Below are 16,394 nucleotides of genomic sequence, written 5' to 3' on the forward strand. Positions count from 1 at the left end.
TTGGGGCTCCAAAGTCACTTCAGATGGTGACTGCAGCCATGAAATTAAAAGCCACTTGCTCCTTGGAAGAAAAGTTATGAGAAACCCAGAGAGCATATTAAAAAGCAGAGACATTCCTTTGCCAACAAAATCCATCTAGTCAAAGCTATGGTTTTTCCAGTAGTCATGTCTGGATGTGAAAGTTGGACTGTGAAGAAAGCTGAGCACTCAAGAATTGATGCTTTTGAACTGTGGTGTTGGAGAAGATTCTTGAGAGTCCCTGGGACTACAAGGAGATTCAACCAGTCCATTCTAAAGGCGATCAGTCCTGAATATTCATTGGAAGGACTGATGCTGAAGCCGAAGCTCCAATATTTTGGCCAACTGATAGGAAGAGCTGAGTCATTGGAAAAGACCCTGATGCTGGGAAAGACAGAGGGCAAGAGGAGAAAAGAATGACAGAGGATAAGATGGTTGGATGCCATCACCGACTCAATGGACATGAGTTTGAGCAAACTCAGGGAGACGGTGGAGGACAGGGGAGCCTGTCATGCGGTAGTTGATGGGGTCGCAGAGAGTTGGGCACAACTTAGCAACTGAACAATGACAAAGCAATTGCTATATAGAGAGAATCCAAAAATATAAGAATACATGTTTTATAATTCTAAATAGAAACTTCAAAAGCAGCCTAACTTAGGTGTTAGAAGTAGAAATACCGGTCAGTTTTAGGGAGGAGAATGGAGTCACAGTGGGGAACGTAAGCAAGGCTTCTGAACTCCTGGTGACATTTTGTTTCTTACCTGCTTAGTGGTTATACAACCAAATTCTCTTTGTGAAAATTCATGATTTGAGTATTTTTAGCAATCATAGTGAAGTGAAGTGAAAGTCACTCAGTCGTGTCTGACTATTTGTGACCCCATGGACTATACAGTCCATGGAATTCTCCAGGCCAGAATACTGGGGTGGGTAGCCCTTCCCTTCTCCAGGGGATCTTCCCAACCTAGGGATCGAACCCAGGTCTCCTGCATTGCAGGCAGATTTTTTACCATCTGAGCCACCAGGGAATCATAGGTCACTTAAAATTATTTTTGAAAAATTAATGGTGTCCAAAGCCTCCCTGAAAAAGCCAGCTATATAAAGATAAGGAAAAGCACATTCATAGGATGAATAAACTGCTAGTGCAAAGGCCCTAGGCCAAATAATTCTGAGGAATAGAAAGAAAGCTGCTGTGAGCCTGGGTGAGGGGAGAGGGTGCATAACATAGAGGAGGCAAGATCACCTCTACCAGCACAAGCAGTTGAGATTTTTGTATTAAGCACCATGTTTTCTGTCTCCAGACCCAAGGATTATTTTACTGTACACTTGAGAACTGCAAGACCTTGGAAGGAAATTGAAGCTAAAGGGATTGAGGCTGTGAATGAATTTATGAAAATACAAAAAACATTTTTATGTTCAGTTACAACGAAATAAAATTGATCAAGAACCAATCCCCCCCTGAAAAGTTAATGGGCCTTTTTCTTTTCAAGGCTTTTCTAATAGAACTGTATCTCATAAAGACCTTACTGTTGTCTCCTTGTTTAAATGATGATCCCAAGAACCTGGTCCAATTGAGCAGGAAACATAAGCTTAACTTAATCATACTACCTTGGTCAAGTCCCAACTTCCTTGAGTGTCAGTTCTGTTTATAAAATGAAGGGGTTGAAGGGGCAGAGTCCAGATGGAGGAGAGGGAGCACATGAAGTCCACATTTCTGCACCACCAAGACACTGCCAGATGCTTGTGGGGACCTCAACACCCAGGCGGATGGGTTGAACCCCTGGGCAATAGGGCAGGACTTTGCGGGGAGGGAGGGGGAAGAAGCGGAGGCCAAAGGTGGTCAGCGCCCCTGGGGGCAGCTGGAGGAGGGGAGGCATCCACACACCGGAAGAGGCACACTTACCTTGAGGGGCCAGCGGGGGCAGGAAGGGACCTGGGGTTTGGAGGATCAGAGGGGAACGTGGCTCACATCCCCCCACCGACTCAGCCTGGGGGGCCTGCTGAGGCCCTGCACCTGGTCCTCCACCTTTCAAGGCTCCCTCTGCTCACAGGGGTCCTGGGGGGCGTAGGAGGGGGGGCGAGGAGGAAGAGACAAGCTGGATGGGGAGGGACCCTTGAGGAACGGATTTCAGAAGTCACTGGCTGTCCCCCAAGCACCCAGCCCGGGGCAGCCTGTGGAGGCCCGAAGCCTGATACTGCACAGACAGAGGCGCTTTTTTGTTTTTGTTACTGGGTTCTGTTTCACCTTCCAGTTGTTTCATATACATATTCTCTAATATATGTTAATCTTCTCAGTTTATGTGGTATTCTTTGTTACTGTTGTTATTTTATTTTTTCTGCCACACTGCACAGCCTGCAGGATCTTGGTTCACCGGCCAGAGGTCAGGCCTGAGTCCATGTACGGGAGTGCCAAGTCCAAACTCCTGGACCAACAGAGAACATCAGAGCCCAGGGATACTAATCAAAGTAAGGCCTCCTGGAGGGCCACGGCTCAACACTGAGACCCCGCTCTACCCAACTGCCTGGAATTTCCAGTGCCAGAAACTTCAGGCCAAGCAACCAGAAGACAGGAACCTAAAAAAAAAAAAAAAAAAAAAAACGACAAAAAAATATGTTACAGACAAAAGACCAAGGTAAAAATCTGTAAGACTAAATACATGAAGAGGAAATAGGCAACCTGCCTGAAAAAGAATTTAGACTAATGATAGTAATGATTGAAAATCTTAGAAATAGAGGCACAGATTGAGAAAATATAAGAAATGTTTAACAAAGACTTAGAAGAACTAAAGAACAGAGATGAACAGCATGACAACTGAAACAAAAAATACAGTAGAAGCAATTAATAGCAGAATAAATGAGACAGAAGAATGGATAAATGAGTTGGAAAGGAGAATGGTGGAAATAACTGCCAAAGAATGGAATAAAAAAAAATAGAGGGAAAAAAATTGAAGACTTTCTTAGAGATCTCTGGGACAACACTAAATGCACTAACATTCAAATTAGAGGAATCCCAGAAGAAGAGAAAAAGAAAGAATGTGAGAAAATATTTGAAGATATGATAGAAAAAAATTTCCTAGCATGGGAAAGGAAATAGCCACCCAAGTCCAGGAAGACCAATGAGTCCCATAAAGGATAAACCCTAGGAGAATCACATCAAGACACATATTAATCAAACTAACAAAAATTAATTCAAAATTAAATTCAAAGAAAAAATGCAGCAGGGGAAAAGCAAAGATAATATACAAGGAAATCCCCATAAGGCTCTTCAGAAGCTTTGCAGGCAAGAAGGGGATAGCAGGATATATTTAGTGATAAGAAGGAAAAACATACAACCAAGATTACTCTACCCAGCAAGGATCTCATTCCGATTTGTTAGGGAAATTGAAAGCTTTACAGATAAGCAAAAGCTAAGAGAATTCAACCCAACCAAACCAGCCTGAAAAACAATGCTAAAGGAACTTCTCTAGGTAGGAAACACAAGAAGAAAAAGAATCATACAAAGAAAACAATTAACAAAACAGCAGTAAGTACATATTAATCATTACCTTATATGTAAACAGATTAAATGCCCCAACCAAAAGACACACACTGGCTGAATGGATTAAAAAACAAGATCTATGTATATGCTGCCTACAAGAGACCCACTTCAGACCGAGGGACACATACAGACTGAAAGTGTAGTGACGGAAAATGATATTCCATGCAACTGGAAATCAAAAGAAAGCTGGAGTTGTTGTTCAGTTGTTAAGTAGTGTCCAAGTCCTTGTAACCCCATGGACTGCAGGACACGAGGCTTATCTGTCTTCCACTGTCTCCCATAGTTTGTTCAGATTCATGTCCATCGAGTTGGTGATGCTATCTAGCTATCTCATCCTCTGTACCCCCTTCTCCTTTTGCTTTCGATCTTTCCCAGCCTCAGGGTCTTTTCCAATGAGTCGGCTCTTCACATCAGGTGGCCAAAGTATTGGAGCTTCAGCTTCAGTATCAGTCCTTCCAATGAATACTCAGAGTTGATTTCTTTTAGGATTGATTTACTGGTTTGACCTCCTTGCTGTCCAAGGGACTGCAAGCCGAGAAGACTCTCCAGCACCATAATTTGAAAGTATCAATGCATCTGCACTCAGCCTTCTCTATGGTCCAACTCTCACATCCGTACATAACTGCTGGGAATACCATAGCTTTGACTATGCAGGCTTTTGTTGGCAAATTGATGTCTCTACTTTTTAATACACAGTCTGGGTTTGTCATAGCCTTCCTTCCAAGGAGCAAGCATCTTTCAGTTTCATGGCTCCAGTCACTGTCCACAATGATATTGGAGTCCAAGAAAATAAAATCTGTCACTGCTTCTACTTTTTTCCCTTCTATTTTCCATGTTTTTTTTTTTTTAATGTAGAGTTTCAAGCCAGCTTTTTTACTCTCCTCTTTCACCTTCATTGAGAAGTGATGTTCCTCTTCCCTTTCTGCCATTCAAGTGGTATCATCTGCATATCTGAGGTTGTTGATATTTCTCCTGAGAATCATGATTCCAGCTTGTGATTCATCTAGTCTAGCATTTCGCATGAGGTACTCTGCTTACAAGTTAAAAAGAGTGACAATATACAGCCTTGACGTACTCCTTTCCAAATGTGGAATCAGTCCGTTATTCTACGGCCAGTTCTAGCTGTTGCTTCTTGTCCTGCACAGAGGTTTCTCAGCAGGCATGTAAGGTGGTCTGGTATTCCCATCTCTTGAAGAATTTTCCAGTTTATTGTGATCCATACAGTCAAAGCCTCTAGCATAGTCAATGAAGCAGAAGTGAAATCACTCACTTGTGTCCAACTCTTTGCAACTCCATGGACTATACAGTCCATGGAATTCTCCAGGCCAGAATACTGGAGTGGGTTAGCCTTTCCCTTCTCCAGGAGATCTTCCCAACCCAGGGATCAAACCCAGGTCTCCTGCATTGCAGGCAGATTCTTTACCAGCTGAGCCACAAGGGAAGCCCAAGAATGTTGGAGTGGGTAGCCTATCCCTTCTCCAGCGGATCTTCCCAAACCAGGAATCGAACTGGGGTCTCCTGCATTACAGGCAGATTCTTTACCAGCTGAGCCACAAGGAAAGCCCAAAACGTGTTAGTCATTCAGTCATGTCCGACTCTTTGCGATCCTATGTATATTCCAGAAAAAAAAGTTAAAAGGACTGAAGATAGTTACACGGGAAGACAGCTTACCTGGGGACTTCAGTGTACTCCTTCCTATATAAATTATACACACAAATTACTTTCATAAAAAATAAAGATTAAATGAAAAAAAGGCAAAAAGTTGAAAACATACCAAAATGTTAACAGAAGTTTTCTTTAGGAAGTTAGCTTTCAAATCTTTTATTCTTTTGTATTCTCACATTTTCTAAGATAATAATTTCTTAAAAATCAAAGAGTGGAAAAACAGAAGGGCCTTGTCTTTCATTTGTGTGCTTGACGCTTAACATGGTGTTTTTAGTTACCTCACTTAATCCTCATAACAACCCTGTGAAGCAGATATTACAATTTTGAATGTCATCATGAAGATAATAAGAGTGATGAAACTTACAAAAGGTCATTTATGTAACTACTGTCACTTTTTTTCCTACACCATAAAAAGTATTGATAATTTGGGGAATACGTGTAAATCTATGGCTGATTCATATCAATGTATGACAAAAATAAATAAATAAATAAATAAAATAAAATAAAAATAAAGAAGAAAGATGTGGATAGAAGAGAGGAAATGGTTATTTTTAAAGGTAAATGGAGATAGGTATGGGGCCCCAGTGAAAGGCAAAATTATCATACACGTAAAGGGTACTCATTCTAAACTGTTTATGTACACAATTTAATGTAATTAATGCATATAATTAACTGTCAATGTAATAAGGATTTGTATATCAGGCTTATAGTATATAAGTTCAAACAGGAAAACTAGATTCTTTTGCAGGAGGTAAGATGGAAGCTGCTGGCGCCCTCTCTTAGTAACTTAGGCAATGGGGAAAGTCAGCCTGGTGAGCATATAATGAATGATTCCTAAATGGCAACCCACTCCAGGATTCCTGCCTGGGGAATCTTGTGGATGGGGAATCTGGGGGGCTACACAGTCCATGGAGTCACAAAAGAGTCGGTCATGACTTAATGACTAAACAACAATAATGAAAGCAAAATACTTTTTTTAAAATATAAACTCAAAATTATATCTACATAGACTTGAAACTGTGGATTTTTTGTTATTTGATTCTTAGGATGACAAATTAGTCAAATTAAATATGGAATAAAATGAAATTATACATGAAAAGTTTTTATAAGCTTTGTTCATCTTTTCTACACAGAGAATACACACTTTATTTTTTTTTTAGCATTTCCTATTCTAGTAATTTTATTTTTTTCAAAACAAGCATTTTATTAAAAAAATTTTTTTTCTATTCTTTTCCAAATTCGTTTCCCATTTAGGTTACTACAGAGTATTGAGCAGAGTTCCCTGTGCTATATAGTATGTCCCTGTTGGTTATCTATCCTAAGTATTGCAGTATATACATGTCAGTCCCAAACTCCCAGTCTACTCCTCCCCACCCCATCCTTCCCTTCTGGTAATCGTAAGACATAGAGAATATATACTTTAAATGCTGAGATGAAATGCTACCTACTAGGCGTCACTTTCTCTAAACTCTAGAAACAGAATGAATTACTTCCCCCTCCATAACACTGCTGGAATATTCATCACAATGAATCATAAATAATTATTTACAAGTTTATCTATCCTGTTAGATAATGAGTTTTAAGAGTGCAAATGCTGTAGATTATTCATGTTTTATTCTTATTGCCAAATAAAACTTCTGGTTACAAAATAGGTCCTGGTAAAAACTTGTTTGAATTAATACTAAGTTAACTGAGTTAATACTGAGTTAAAACTGAATTAATACTGAGTTAAAGAAGATGATTCATAAGTACAATGAAAAGGAAATACACTGAAAAGACAGAATCCATTATTAGATTTATTGGAAATCCTCTGTTTTCTTTTAGACACCGTCACCAAGGCCATCGTTTTAACATGTAACTCAAATGCTACTTCCACCCTTAAGTTTCTCCTGATTTTCTCCAGTTACAAATATCTGTTCCTTTCTCTGCACATCTAAACACTTTTCACTTCTATTAATAGCCTTTCACTTTCCTGTTTTTATTTTTTAAAAAAATCTTTAAAGAGACAATATCCTATCTTATTCATCTTTTAATGTACAAGATCTACCTACCATTGGCCTAGCATATAATACACATTCCAGGAATGCTTGCTAATTAACAATTTATTAGACCTGAAAATATTCAAATCATTATAGATAGTCTGCATAATTTCCATTATAACCAAGATGAAGGCCAGAGTAGTCTTAGGAGCCTTTGGTCTTCCTGATAAGTCCTTCTATTACGTCCCACTGATCCTTGGTGACCTACCACAAGAAGAAAAAGTCAATTTAATGAGGTTCTTGTGTGTTTTTAAAACTTAGTATCCTCACTGTTAATATTGTATTGCATTCACAAAATGGCATTACCTTCCTCAGACTGTTGAATTCCCCTGAAATAAGTACTTCCTCTCCACCATCAAATCTGATTACCTAAAAAATGATAATAAAAGCTGTGAAATTAACTTCTTTTTAAAAGTTTTCTGAACCATTAGCCATTTCTCCCTCCTAACTGGTTGGAATATCTCTTTGACACTTTCAATCCAAGCACAAGTTTTAAAGACAAAACTGACAATTAAACCTAAATTGATTTACTCTCTTAAAAATCCTCTCTCCATCATTTCTATGATTTCAAATTCTACCCAGTCTTAAAGATCAGCTTAAAGGCATGTCTACCAGAGCTATTTGCATTTAATAAAATTAATTTATTAAAGAATCAACTTCATAAGCTTAAATTATATTAGTATTTCTATAAGTAACATACTAAATACAGTTCATTAAATAATTTAAATCATATTTACATTCAACATTGTTGGGATTGGTTCTGCAATCCACCTTCCCACCCCAAATCCACCTCCCAAAAGTATTGAGAGAGAAAACAATGCTTACAGCTCCATTAATCCAAGAAGCATAATCACTACAAAGGAAAGCAGCAAGATTTGCAAGTTCTTCCACAGTTCCCAGCCGACCACAGGGAATTCTGTCAATCATTTCTTTTTCAAATGCTCCGGTAGGGTCAAGACGGCTAAAGGCACCCTTAGAAGTTAAGAAAATAGGTTGCTTAAAAAAAAAAAATCCTATTTAAGAAATAAATTTGCAATAAATGAATGTTACTAAGGCAGCCTGTTCATATCTTACTCCCTATAAGCAAAAAGTTTTGCCAAATTCTTCCGTATTCATTTTGCCTAATTATTGACCCTTAAAAAAATCACTAGAACATATAACCTTTCTCCATTAGTTTCTTCATAAGTAAAATGAGGACGCCTGTCTGAGCTAGCTCACAAAATTGTTGCCTGAGAAATGAGAAAATGTATACAAAAATACTCTGAAATATGTACAAGTTTAGTGTGATGGAAGTAAGGAGGCTACTGCCATTTGATTTAACACAGAAAAAGGACCCCAGAAGAAAATATTTAAGAGGAAATTCCTTTTCCTTCTCCTTTTTTTCCTCAAAATCATAGGAAAGGAAGAAAACAAGTATGTAGTAATATCAAATTCAAGTAGGTCCCAGAGAGAGAAAAACCATAACGAAATCTGCCAAACAATTTCTGCCTTCTGTGAATGATGAGGAGGAGCAGGCCAAGATAAAGGATGCACGCCTCTGCTCGAGTGTGTGAGTTTGCTCAGTCGTGTCTGACTCTCCGTGACCCCATGGACTGTAGCCTGCCTGGCTCCTCTGTCCATGGGGATTCTCCAGGCAAGAATACTGGAGTGGGGTGCCATGCCCTCCTCCAGGGGATCTTCTCAACCTAGGGATCGAACCCACATCTCTTATGTCTCCTGCATTGGCTGGTGGGTTTTTTAGCACTGGCGCCAGTGGGGAAGCCCAAAGTATGCATGCACACTGATTAATGAAAGTGACTGACTTTTCCTCCACGAGAGCCTGGAAGTCTAGGTGATGATTCTTTTCAGTAACACAGACATGAGCCAGAGCAAGCACACACAGGCTGCTTGTGAGCCCTGCAGCCTTCCCTAGACAGGTATAAAGAAAATCATAGACAAAGGTCTCAAACCTGGTTCTATCAGTGCTGGCTACAGAGTTTCCATACTTCAATTTTCTTTTAATTTCTTTAAAATTATATGCTTGTCATTTGCATAAAACGCATACCGAGACTGCTAAAGCTCCTGGATGGCAAGCATTTTGTCACAACTGTTTTTGCATCTTTCTCAGCACCTCTGCACACACAAGGCACTCAGTAAATATATGTTAAATAAATAAAAAATGCACATGACCTTTCCTAGATATTGAGGTCCTAGGAGGAAGTTTCGATGACTGTTTAATCCTTTTCAGACAGTGCTTAACACAGTGATACTCTGAATCAATTTTACTGTGTGCATTTGAATTATTTTTCCATTAATTTTATCATTTTTTATAATTTAAGTGCCAAACAAATAAGATGTTCAGTCAAGTTTCACTTAGGCAGGTTTTCTATTTTCCACCCTTCAAACTACTTAATTAATACAACCATCTTCATGTTAATACTTAACAACCCAGAACCACCTATAAGGCAAATGTTCCTTAGCATTATTTTCTGTTTATATAACAATAGTGGAGTGGGTAGCCATCCCGTTCTCCAGGGGATCTTCCTGATCCAGGGATCAAACCCAGTTCTCCTGGATCGCAGGCAGATTCTTTACCATTTGAGGCACCAAGGAAGCCCCCTCAGTTTATTAAGTTAAAGTTAGCAAATTCCACCTGGGCCTTCAAAGCAACATTGCAGGTGGGATTAGAAATTCCTGCTTTGCATGAAAACAAAAAAGTATGAGAAGAAAGTTATTTGGGATAATGTGAGAGAACAGAGAATCTGGGAACTTTTTCAGCAATGTCTATAACAGCATAAGTGATAATTATGAGTTGCAATGAATATCTGATTATAGGTAAATTACATGCCATCAGAAGAATTTTTAATACCAGAGACATGGGAATTAGATGACATACATAAGTGTTTAAAGTGAAAAGGCACAGATATGACTCAAAGAAAATGCTACCTATTTTCTACATATAAGACCAAGCTTATATGATACATTTAGAAAGCATCTCTAACATTTAAAATATAGTTACATTTCCATGATTTTAATAAAAGGACATCAAAGTAAGAACCTGCAAAATATATGAAAAAATAAGAAATATAACAACAGATCATTAAAACAAATCAGGCAAAATACCAAAATTCATGGCATAGAAGATCCCAGAAAAATTATATTAAGACACTGAAATAGACCTTGTGAAGGAGTTGTGTAACTGCTATTTTCTTTCCCAGCTCCTTATTTCTTATGTTGGATAATAACAAAACCTTCTTCCCTTCTACCAGGGCTCTAAACTCCGGTATCTTTGGAAAATGCTGCCCGTTACAGAACATATGTATTAATCGTCCACTCCTTAATCACTCAAAACGTGATCATAAGCAAACCAAAACTTACTTTGGTTTTTATAGGACCTGGTTGAATCACATTGAATCTCATTCCATATTTACCCCATTCAGCTGCAAGAGACCTAAAAATTCAAACAAACAGTACTGATTTAAAAAATATTATACTATTAATTACAAATACTATTAACCAAGACTTACTACACGCCAGAGACTACAGCTCCAGTAGGTAAGCACTACTATTATTCCCTGTGTTACAGACAAGGAAACTGAGGCACAGAGAAAATAAATCATTGGCTCTGGGTCATATGGCTAGTGAGTCTTCAACTTCCAGAAGTCTAGCTCTAGAGTTTGTGCCCTTAGTCACATGCTTCTGTATTATATAACATTTACATTCTAGTGTCCTAGGCACTATGCTAGACTACCTACCACTCACATTTTAGTATGAAGACCAATATCAGCATACATTTTTAAAGAGGGTACACTATTTAGCATAAAGAACTGAGAGAATGATGTCTCTTCCTCACATTTTCTGGAGTTCAGTCCTGCACTTATAAAGTTCAATGCAACTTTACTTTTAGTACATTAGACCACGGTGTCTGCAACATTACAAGTGCCTTCATCGAGTAAATGATGGAAACTGTGTAAAACGTGCCAATATTACTCAGAGGAAGAAGTACCCATCTCTACCAGGGGAAAGAGGGGAGGCTTCCTTCAGGAAGTAAGAGTTGAGCAGACACTTGAAGAAGGATTAGGAGGTTTTTGTGGGAGTAAGGGGGAAAGAGAAGAGGATGGAAGATACTGGAAGGGAGGGTGGAGAAAAGAAGACTGTCCAGGTACATGGGCCAGTGGGTGTAAAGGACAAAGGCAAACAATACGCAGTCTCTAGGACCTAAAAGACCTTATCTGGTATGACTGTGTGCTACAAGGTATGGAAGAGGGCTGATGGGAACTCAGGCTGGGGAAGAACACACACATTTATTGAGCATCTACTATGTGCAATTCACTGTGTAGTAATACAACATCAAAAAAGCAGCACAGGTTCACGGCCCTTAAAGAACACGAAATTGAAATATCTAATAAGATCTCGGCAAAACAAATACAGATATTGTACAAATGGTGTCAAAAGAGTCAAATTCTAAGCTCTTATTTCCAATATCATTTGACCTTAAAAATGGTAATTCTCTCTCTTCAGACTAAGTTTAAACTGCTGAGTAAAGTACAATTTTGTCTCCCAAACAAATGTGTATTACTAGCTTACAAGTTAAAAAGTACCTTAAAACTACTCAAAAAAGAGAACTGTATAGTTCAGCAGGAACTGAGCATTGGTTATGTACCAGATCTTGCTGAGCAATGAGCAAGATGAATAAGATCTGCTTTCTTCTCTCACAGTACACAGATCCTAGTGGGGAGTTATATAGCTTTAATAATATATTAAAAATGGTCTACAATGCCCTTCTCTGTGCGCCTCCATTTTAGAATCTAAAACACAAGATAGCATTTATTAATGTGTTACTCTTCTCATTAGATCAGAATAAACAAAGTTTTAAAGGTGCAAAGGGTTATTGTTGCTCAGTTGCTAAGTCCTGTCTGACTCTTTGTGACCCCATGGACTGCAGAATGCCAGGCTTCTCTGTCCTTCACTATCTCTCAGAGTTTGCTCAAGTTTATGTCCATTGAGTCAGTGATACGACCCAACCATCTCATCCTCTGCCACCCTCTTCTCCTTTTGCCTTCAATCTTCCCGAGAATCAGAGTCTCTTCCAATGAGTCAGCTCTTCCCATCAGGTGACCAAAGTGTTGGAGTTTCAGCTTCAAAATCAGTCCTTCCAATAAATGGGTTGATTATCTTTAGGACTGACTGGTTTGATCTTCACACAGTCCAAGGGACTCTCATGAGTCTTCTCCAGCACCATAGTTTGAAAGCATCAATTCTTTAGTGCTCAGCCTTCTTTATGGCCCAAGTCTCACATCTGTACATCACTACTGGAAAAACCATAGCTTTTCTATATGGACTTAAGTCAGCAAAATGATGTCTTTGCTTTTTAATGCACTGTCTAGGTCTGTCATAGCTTTCCTTCCAAGGAGCAAGCGTCTTTTAATTTTGTGCCTGCAGTCACTATCTGCAATGATTTTGGAGCCCAAGAAAATAAAGTCTGTCATAGTTTCCCATTCTCCTTATTTGTCATGAAGTGATGGGACTGGATGCCATGATCTTTGTTTTTTGAATGTTGAGTTTCAAGACTTTTTCACTCTCCTCTTTCACCTTCATCAAGAGGCTCTTTAGTTCCTTTTCACTTTCTACCATTAAAGTGGTATCATCTGCATATCTTAGGCTGTTATTTCTTTCAGCAATCTTGATTCCAGCTTCTGATTCATCCAGTCTGGCATTTTGCATGAGTACTCTGCATCGAAGTTAAATAAACAGGGTGACAATATATAGCCTTGTCGTACTCCTTTTCCAATTTTAAACCAGTTACTTGTTCCATGTAAGGTTCTAACTGTTGGTTCTTGACCCTCATACAGGTTTCTCAGGAGACAAGGAAGGTGGTCTGGTATCCCCATCTCTTTAAGAATTTTCCACAGTTTGTTGTGATCCACATAGTCAAAGGCTTTAGCACAGACAATGAAGCAGAAGTAGATGTTTTTCTAGAATTCCCTTGCTTTCTCTATGATCCATTGAATGCTGTCAATTTGATCTCTGGTTGTTCTGCCTTTTCTAAACCCAGCTTGTACATCTGGAAGTTCTCAGCTCATGTACTGTTGAAGCCTAGCTTGAAGGATTTTGAGCATCACTTGCTACTATGCGAAATGAGTGCAGTTGTGCAATAGTTTGAGCATTATTTGGCATCACCCTTCTTTAGGTTTGGAATGAAAACCGACCTTTTCCAGTCCTGTGGCCACTGCTGAGTCTTCCATGTTTGCTGACATATTGAGTGTGGTGCTTAAACAACATCAACTTTAAGGATCTGAAATAGTTCAGGGGGAATTCCATTGCTTCCACCAGCTTTGTTCGTAGGAATACTTCTTGAGGCTCATTTGACTTCACGCTCCAGGATGTCTGGCTCTACGTGAGTGACACCATCATGGTCATCCCAGCCATTAAGACCTTTTTTGTATAGTTCTTCTGTGTATTCTTTCTCCCTCATCTTAATCTCTTCTGCTTCTGTTAGGTCCTTACTGTTTCCATCATTTGTCGTGCCCAACCTAAAATGAAATGTTCCCTTGATATCTCCAATTTTCTTGAAGAGATCTCTAGTCACTTCCATTCTGTTGTTTTCCTCATCTATGTCTTTGCATTGTTCGTTTAAAGAAGGGCTTCTCATCTCTCCTTGCTCTTCTCTAGAACTCTGCATTCAGTTGGGTGTATCCTTCCCCTTCTCCCTTGCTTTTTGCTTCTCTTCTCTCCTCAGCTATTTATAAGGCCTCCTCAGACAACCGTTTTGCCTTCTGGCATTTCTTTTCTTGGGGGATGGTTTTGGTCACTTCATCATGTACAATGTTACAAAGCTCTGTCCACAGTTCTTCGGACACTCTGTCTACCAGATCTAGTCCCTCAAATCTATTCGTCACCTTCACTGTATAATCATAAGTGATTTGATTTAGGTCATACCTGAATGGCCTAGTGGTTTTCCCTACTTTCTTCAATTTAAGTTTGAATTTTGCAATAAGGAGTTAATGATCTGAGCCACAGTCAGCTCCAGATCTTGTTTTTGCTAACTGTATAGAGCTTCTCCATCTTTGGCTGCAAAATATATAATCAGTCTGATTTTGGTATTGACCATCTGGTGGCGTCCATGTGCAGAGTGGTCTCTTGTGTTGTTGGAAGAGGGTGTTTGCTATGGCCAGTGTGTTCTCTTGACAAAAATTATGTTAGCCTTTGCCCTGCTTCCTTTTGTACTCCAAGGCCAAGCTTGCCTGTTACTCCAAGAAATGAGAAAAAAATATCCCAGAGGAGGTTGTAGGAGAGCCCTGAAGGGAGGTGAAAGCTATCATAGCAAATTCTAACAACAGCACAATCTAGGTAGAGACATATGAAAGTGCATGACGTGTTTAAGGAAGTATAGAGCACAGAAATAGCAGTGATTAAAGCAGAGGAAAAATGGTGAAAGGATACAAGCTCAGGGGAGAATGAGGATTGTTCTGTTTCCATTCCTACCATATCCCTCTACCTAGTAGAAGTGCCAGGTACACAAAAGGTACACAGTAAATATTGATCTAATAAGCCAATGAATAGAGAAAGGCCAGAGGCAAGTCTGTTTAGAATATCATACTGAGTTTTGGCTTTTATTCCAAAGATGAACAGAAAAATGATATAAGGTTTTTAGCTAGGGAATTATAACAAGCAGATATACATTGTTAGAAAGATGAGTCTGGTGGGAACATGAAAAAAAATAAACTGGCAGCAGAGAAACATATTATGGGGCTATTACAATAAAAACGAAAAGCAATGATAAGAACTTACATTAAAACAAAGAAACTGGGGAAGTCCAATGGGGAACAAATTCAAAAAGCAATCATACACTGCTGAGAAAAAGCCAAAAGACCTGACAAGTGGGCATTGTCTACGCTAGTTCTATCAATCCTGTATAATAGTGGAGCAAGTACAACAAAAGGATGAAAGCATATTCAAGGGAGGCCAGAGGGGGCGCTAGGAGAGATACACGGACACTCCAGTCTAAGTTCCTATCGGTCCTTTTCTCAAACTTTATAACACAGTTTCACTGGATAAGTGATTAAAATTAAGTAATAATTAGTTTCTCAGTCGCAGTAACCACAATGCAAGGGTTCAGTGGCCACTTGTAGCTACTGGATAGTACAGATCTACAGAATAGTTCAATCACTTCAGAGAATTCTAGGGGACAGTGCAAGACCTAGTAGACAAACAAGACCTATTCATGAGACTCAATGTCCCCTGGCAAATCCAAATTAGTCATTGTTTTAGTTTTCTCTGGAAAGAAACAAGAAAGCAAGAATTTAGTTACACAGGCTTTCAAAGCACATCATCTTCAGGGACAGGATTAACCTGATAGCACTTATTAGATTACTATATACACAGTAATATAAGATTAACAAGATAGTACTCACTTGTTCAAGGCCTCCACTCCTGCCTTAGCAGAAGCACTTGGTACTACAAAACCTGATCCAGTCTCAGCATAGACGGTTGTAATAGCAAGAAATGATGCGCCTAATATTTTTAAATGATACAGTAATTAACAATACAGCTAAGCCAATTCACATCAGGAAAACATTATTTAAAATAATGGGATCTGATTCAAGAGGGTATAACAAAAACTGAAGAACTTTTTAAAACTTTACTAAGGCTAAATTAATGAAACAGTAATCTACTAAAATTGCCTCATCTTTCTTTGCTAGTAATCTTGCTGTCATTCAGGATGGCCCAATCTTAATCAAAATTCTAGGCCAGCCTATACCTAGGCTCAAATCTCAGAGGCCCTGCATAATCAGCTGGATAGGATTTCCATTAGCTATCCACCCATTTAAACAAGAATAAATCAGAACTAAAACTAAATTAGCAGGGACTTCTGCCTTCAGCACCACAGACTTGCCTTCCTCCTGTAAACATAAAGAAACTGTAGCAAATATATGATACAACTATTTTCAGATACTGTTTAGCAGGCAGGGAAGACAGCAATTTCTGAAAGAAGAAAAACAAATGAAATGAGCCGTAAGATCACATTTGACATAAAGGTACTATACATATACTACAGTATGTACTACATATATATACATATTATAGAGTATATTACAGTCTATATAGTATATATCCTATATACATATGTCATATAGACTGTCACACAAGGAGTGGGA

At 38.9% G+C, this 16,394-nt stretch overlaps 1 protein-coding gene across 1 annotated transcript in view; it reads right to left on the reverse strand.

The window, feature by feature from the left end:
- Positions 1–6,996: 6,996 nt before the first annotated feature.
- Positions 6,997–16,394, reverse strand: part of DECR1 (2,4-dienoyl-CoA reductase 1) — a 41,151-nt gene continuing 31,753 nt past the window's right edge. The window contains exons 6-10 of the mRNA XM_043483699.1: positions 15,651–15,750; positions 10,615–10,687; positions 8,083–8,229; positions 7,564–7,626; positions 6,997–7,461 (exon numbers count right to left, since the gene is read on the reverse strand). Of these exons, the coding sequence (XP_043339634.1) occupies positions 7,402–7,461; positions 7,564–7,626; positions 8,083–8,229; positions 10,615–10,687; positions 15,651–15,750 (443 nt within the window). The 3' untranslated portion in view covers positions 6,997–7,401. The remainder of the gene's footprint in view (positions 7,462–7,563; positions 7,627–8,082; positions 8,230–10,614; positions 10,688–15,650; positions 15,751–16,394) is intronic.

Source organism: Cervus canadensis, chromosome 12 (genome assembly GCF_019320065.1).
Source record: "Cervus canadensis isolate Bull #8, Minnesota chromosome 12, ASM1932006v1, whole genome shotgun sequence".
NCBI classification, from domain to species: Eukaryota; Metazoa; Chordata; class Mammalia; order Artiodactyla; family Cervidae; genus Cervus; species Cervus canadensis.